Here is a 5,469-nt window from a genome sequence, read left to right as displayed (position 1 = left end):
GTAAAGGGGAGGAGATGAGGGGACAGTTGTGCCCAAGCCTCCCGTTCTTCTGGGTCCCATCACCTTTCTGCTGCTTTTGCTCATAAACCCCTTCACCTCACCCATCTTCTCTGAAGTGGCACTTGCAGACGCTGCCAGGGCCACCTGGTTGGCACACATGTCAAGGGCAGAGCAGCGTCAGTACTTAACCCTGGGGCCCACAGACTGCCTGCTTTTCCCACTGGGGGATTGGCCCCACAACTCATAGTCCTTAGTTTCCCCAGCTGGCAGATGGGGAGGATGGTGACTCCCCACTTTTCTCACATTTCAGGGAAGCTGTGAGGATGCGCTCACGTGAGCAGGCTTAGAACGACTCACAGATCCCGCTTCCTGGCCCCGACTGTCAGAGTTCCTAAGGTCAGGGGGCCCTGCTCACACCTGCTCTCCTCCCCTCCCCTCTGCAGATGCTGCAGCCCCAGTTCAAGTCACACAACACCAACGAGGTGCTGGAGAAGCTGTTCCAGATAGTGCCAGGCGAGAACCCATACCGTTTCCGGGACCCCCAGCAGTGCCGGCGCTGTGCTGTGGTTGGGAATTCGGGCAACCTGAGGGGCTCTGGCTATGGGCCAGATGTGGATGGGCACAACTTCATCATGAGGTGAGCCATAGAAGCCTGAGGTTAGGCCCAGGACAAGCCTCTCTGAGGGGGGACTGACCTTGTCCTAATCTGGCATTAGAGGAGTTGCCAACTGCTAGGGTTGCTCTGGATCTCTGACACCCAGAACCTTCTTGACAGGCTCTTCCCTCTGTTTGGTGGGTGGGGAGGTAGAATTCCCATTCTAGACTTTGCTTGAGGCCTGTACTCAGTTTTCAACTCTGAATTACTCTGAAAAGAGCTGAAACGAGATTCCTGGCTGGCAGCTGGTGAAAACTCCCACCAGAGGCCTTTCCACCTGCCTGGTCCCCTCAGTAGATGGGCCAGGAGTGAGGGCCCCAAACCAAACTAGCATCTTGTTTAATAGCCACAGGTGATTCCTTCTGGCAGACTCATACAAGACAGATGTCATGGGCAGAAAAAGTTGCTATCCCATATTGGCTCTGGGCTGCTGTCCCTTACCTTTATTTCACGAGGTTTAGATTGTGTGGGGGCTTATTCGTTCATGCCCAGCCTCGAGGACAGCAGGGTTGGGAGAGCATTCATTCCAGATAGAGACACAGAGCAAGGAACCTGGGGGTGAACGGGGACTAAGGGCAGACTTGTAACCTGAGCGTGGGCCGCTCCTTTGCTCTGAATCTGTTTTCTGACTTCTCTAGACGTTCTTGGTGGAAGAAGAGCCTTAAGAATAAAGATACTGAAAATGCCCAGTTTTCAATAAGCATCTCTTAAGATGAGCATTGCAGATAGACCAGGTTTCCCAGGAGGCAGAAGGAAGGACTTTGTCTTAGAAACTATTGCTGTCTCCATAGCAACACCAAGGCAGCAATATGTCTCAGGCTTTCCACATTCTTTGCAAAACCTTTCTCATGTTGAGAATGATAGGAGATGGGGGAGGTAGGGGGATGCTAGGCCCCACCCAGGAACCCAGAACCACCTGAGGTTGTCCCCATCCTTCCATTGCTGGCACCCAGAATGCAAGGGAGGCAAGCTGGGAGCTGGAGAGGGGCCTCTGTCCACCCAGACAGTGGCTGAGATTGGGGAATGAAGCGTCCGTCGCTCCCGTGCAGCCCTGGAGCACTTGAGAAGGCCAGGGAAATGCTCTGGACTGCCTGAAGCCCCTGCTTCCCTTGCCCTGCCACCTTCACCTCAGTGATGGCTGGGAAGCGCCAGGGTAGAAGCACAACAGACAAAAAGGCTTGGCTGTTATGGCACCTGGGCAGCACCTGGTCAGTCCAGGCTGCAGAGAGGAATTCACAAGTTCCCTCACAGGGACCAGGCTACGAGTTGTGGTATTTTGGAGTGGACCCCAGAATCGCTTTGTGGAAGGACTGACTCGGATAGTAATTGGCTGTCTGCTGACTTATAAGGAGCCTGATGGCGGTGGAGGTGACTCTGCTTATAGGCATATCTTGGTTTGAAATCAGTGTGGGAACCACCCTTCCTGGAAGCAGGACCAATGTTANTCCCAAGCCAGTTCTTAACCATCACGCCACTCGGCCGGCCTTCACTCCCATTCTTGAGGTCATGACCTTATGCAAGTTCCTTCACTTCTGTGAACATTGTCTTGCTTTGCCCCTGAATAATGCCATCCTTATTGGAACATGCTAGTTCCATTCCCTGATGGCTTTGTGGTTTGGCCTGGCCCCAGAAATGTGAACTGCCATGAGAGGTCAGCTGAGGTTCATGAACATAGAGCTGGAGAGGCCTCTGCAGCTGCTGGCAGCAGCCAGAGGACCTTGAAAGGGCTGGCTGGAGCTGGAGTTTTTTCAGTGAGGCGCTGTAAGGCCTGGGGGCCAGGGCAGAACTGGGCTAGCTAGATTCAGACAGGCGCTGGTGGGAAGAGGCAGGCATCCAAAATTAAGTCATCCCTGTGGTATGGGGCCAGGGCCTGGAGGCTCCACTCTCACCTTGCTCCAACTCCTTTGCATGTGGCATGGATTCAGGCTCCTTTCCTTAGGGCCCAGCCCCCCACCGTAATCAAGTGTCCTTTTCTCCTTGCTCTGCCTGGCAGGGCAGCACATGGCCTCAGGCTACCAGCACCCACAGGGACCCTGGCATTCATTTCATCCATAACCTGTAGATGAAGGCAACAGCTCAGAGGGCTGAGTGCCTGGTACCCGTGGGTCCAGACACAGTCAGGTTCTCTCCCTGACACCAGAGCTGGAAGGATTGTTAATGGTTCACCAAGCTAACCCAGGAGAGAAGGGGGCAAATTTCAGGGCCCAGACCCCGCCCCCGTCCTACTTGGAGGGGCTTCTCACAAGCATCAGAGGGTGCAAGAGCATGAGGATGGGGAGTCATATCCTCAGTCCCCTGAGATCTGTGGGCTATTTTTCAACAAAATTTCACCTAAAATTAACATCATACACCTGGACTACGAACTTTCTAAACCTTGTTGTTTCAGTGACTTGCCATGTGACTCTAAGGAAATAATTGCCCTTGTTTATCTTCTGGCTAATAAGTGAGGATGGTGGGCTAATCTCATCCTCTGAGGCCCTAGTTGCTAGAGCAGTGCTATCTGGACAGTTAGAGGCGAGAGCCCTTTCTTTTATCTATCCTTTGCTTAAGGGGGTGTTATCTCTACCGCCAGCTTTGTCCCCCCTGGGACTTGGAGGTGGGGCTAGGGGAGAACATGTGTGCACACACACAATTTATCTGCTTATTATTTTTCCTCTCTGCAATTTCAGGATCATGCTGCAGCAGCCCAGCACCTGAGAAGTGAGGGGAAACCTGAGGGAGGATTACTGCTAGCAGGAGCTAACAGCAAGACGGCAGGACAGCTGAACTGCTTGGCCTCAGGGGAGCGGGGATGGGCAAAGCAGCCTCTGAGCCCAGGCCAGCAATACCAGGAAAGAGGCCTGGGCCCTGGCAGGGAGATCCACACACGCTCGGCTGACCCAGACTGCATTCGAAGCCACACCCCGCTGAGCAGCAGCTGCGTCCAGGCCCCAGAGGACCCCATTGCAGGAGCAGGAGCTCTGTAACCCCTTATACAGCTGCAGTTGGGGCTGTGACCATCAGGAGAAAGGATCTGCATCTCGGATGGGAAGCGGAAGGGCAGAACCTAATGCAAGGAGGATCTTGGTCTCTGCAGCAGAATTTTCTAACACCCACAGAGCTTCCTGGGTTTCTTCTCTCAGGGTTGGGGCCTGGTTTCCCTCCCCTAGTGGAGGGGTGGACACCTCTTGCATGGAATCTAGGCTGCTTGAAGCCCACATTTTCTCTGTTGTGATTGGGGTTCAAGGGCTTCCCTGCTGCAGGGGACGAGGGGCTGCCTCGGCATCTGCTCATGAGCCACAAGGACCCCGACTGCTCCAGACTGGACCATTTCAAGCCACCAAAGAGGGGGGCCTCCAGAGCTGGCAGCCAGCAACCCCAAGGGACTAGAAGGCTGGAATGGACTGACCTCCCCCTTGCCGGGGCATTGGGAGAGGCAGAGCATCTGTGGCCCAGCTAGTGACGGAGAGACCCAATGAAGCCATAAGCAGGGGCCCAAGTGGCTCAGGGACAGGGGAGCCACTCTTGCACGTTCTTTCTCCTTACACTGAAAGAGGGTGTGGCCTGGGACTCCTGCCGCTATCTCCCCTTTGGCACATGCCCTTATGCCCTTTGTACCCAGTGTTAGAACAAGCAGGTTACGCTGTGGCTGGCCCAGTGGTGGGCTGGGAAAGGAGTTGCCACAGTGACACCCGGCCGCACGCCGGGCTGGTGGCCCAGGCCTCTTGGAGTCTCGCACCATGAAGTGCTCCCTGCGGGTGTGGTTCCTCTCCGTGGCCTTCCTGCTGGTGTTCATCATGTCACTGCTCTTCACCTACTCCCATCACAGCATGGCCACCCTGCCTTACCTGGACCTAGGGGCCCTGGGGGGAGCCCACCGGGTAAAGCTTCTGCCTGGCTACGCTGGCCTACAGCGCCTCAGCAAAGAGGGGCTTGCTGGCAAGAGCTGTGCCTGCCGCCGTTGTATGGGCGACGCTGGCGCCTCCGACTGGTTTGACAGCCACTTTGACAGCAACATTTCCCCTGTGTGGACCCGAGAGAACATGGATCTGCCCCCGGACGTCCAGAGGTGGTGGATGGTGAGAAAGCCGTTGCCCCTTCTGCCTACTTTTGCTGCCCCTCTCAGGGGTCTGTGTCCCCTGTTTGGGAGTCACTGTTAGAGCCCCTCTTGGATTTGGGCTGTCTTCTGACCCCCAGAGCCTTGACAAAGTGAGAGGCCCATTTGACCAGAGCCATCTACTAGCATCACAGATTCCAAAGGGCGAGTGAGCTTTGGCCTGGAAGGAGAGAGAACTACAATAATATTGTCTATAATACTGGGTTGTCGGAAAACCTATGACATTTTTTCTATGTTTTTCATTGCAAAAATGCGTCATGACTTTTCCGACAACCCAATAATAGAAGGCCTGCCCTTTATAGAGGAGGCGGCCACTTGCAGCTCCAGGGCTTGTTGCTATGCCCGTATGTGACTCATCACTGCTGGATCTTCTGACCCTTTGAGAAAACCTGGAAGTCTAGATTTTTTTTTGCTAATGGTCCTAATTTATAAATGTTGGCTCTAAATTTTAAAGACCATGAGGACCACTCACTTGGTTCTCTAGAAAAAGACTTTCTTCTGGGCTGGGATAAGAAAGCATTGTTGGGCCAGCTGAGTGGCTCAGTTGGTTAAGAGCTCACTCAAGAGTTTGAGCTCTGAGCAACAGCGGTTTGATTCCCAGCCCGAGCTGAGCAGCTGCTGAGCTGCCAACAGATGGCAGGATGGCTCAGCTTAAAAAAAGGACAGCAACTTGTCTGTTCCCCTTCCCCCAATTCCCCAATTAAAAAAAAAAAAAAAA

The 5,469-nt window shown here is 54.1% G+C and overlaps 1 protein-coding gene across 1 annotated transcript in view; it reads left to right on the top strand.

Moving 5' to 3' along the window:
• Positions 1-5,469, top strand: part of ST3GAL2 (ST3 beta-galactoside alpha-2,3-sialyltransferase 2) — a 33,740-nt gene that overhangs the window by 19,745 nt on the left and 8,526 nt on the right. Inside the window, exon 3 of the mRNA XM_019653924.1 lies at positions 444-637. Coding sequence (XP_019509469.1) covers positions 444-637 — 194 coding nt within the window. The remainder of the gene's footprint in view (positions 1-443; positions 638-5,469) is intronic.

The sequence above is a fragment of the Hipposideros armiger genome, unplaced genomic scaffold (assembly GCF_001890085.2).
Source record: "Hipposideros armiger isolate ML-2016 unplaced genomic scaffold, ASM189008v1 scaffold_9, whole genome shotgun sequence".
Classification (NCBI taxonomy): domain Eukaryota; kingdom Metazoa; phylum Chordata; class Mammalia; order Chiroptera; family Hipposideridae; genus Hipposideros; species Hipposideros armiger.
This window is presented reverse-complemented; position numbering and strand designations above follow the sequence as displayed.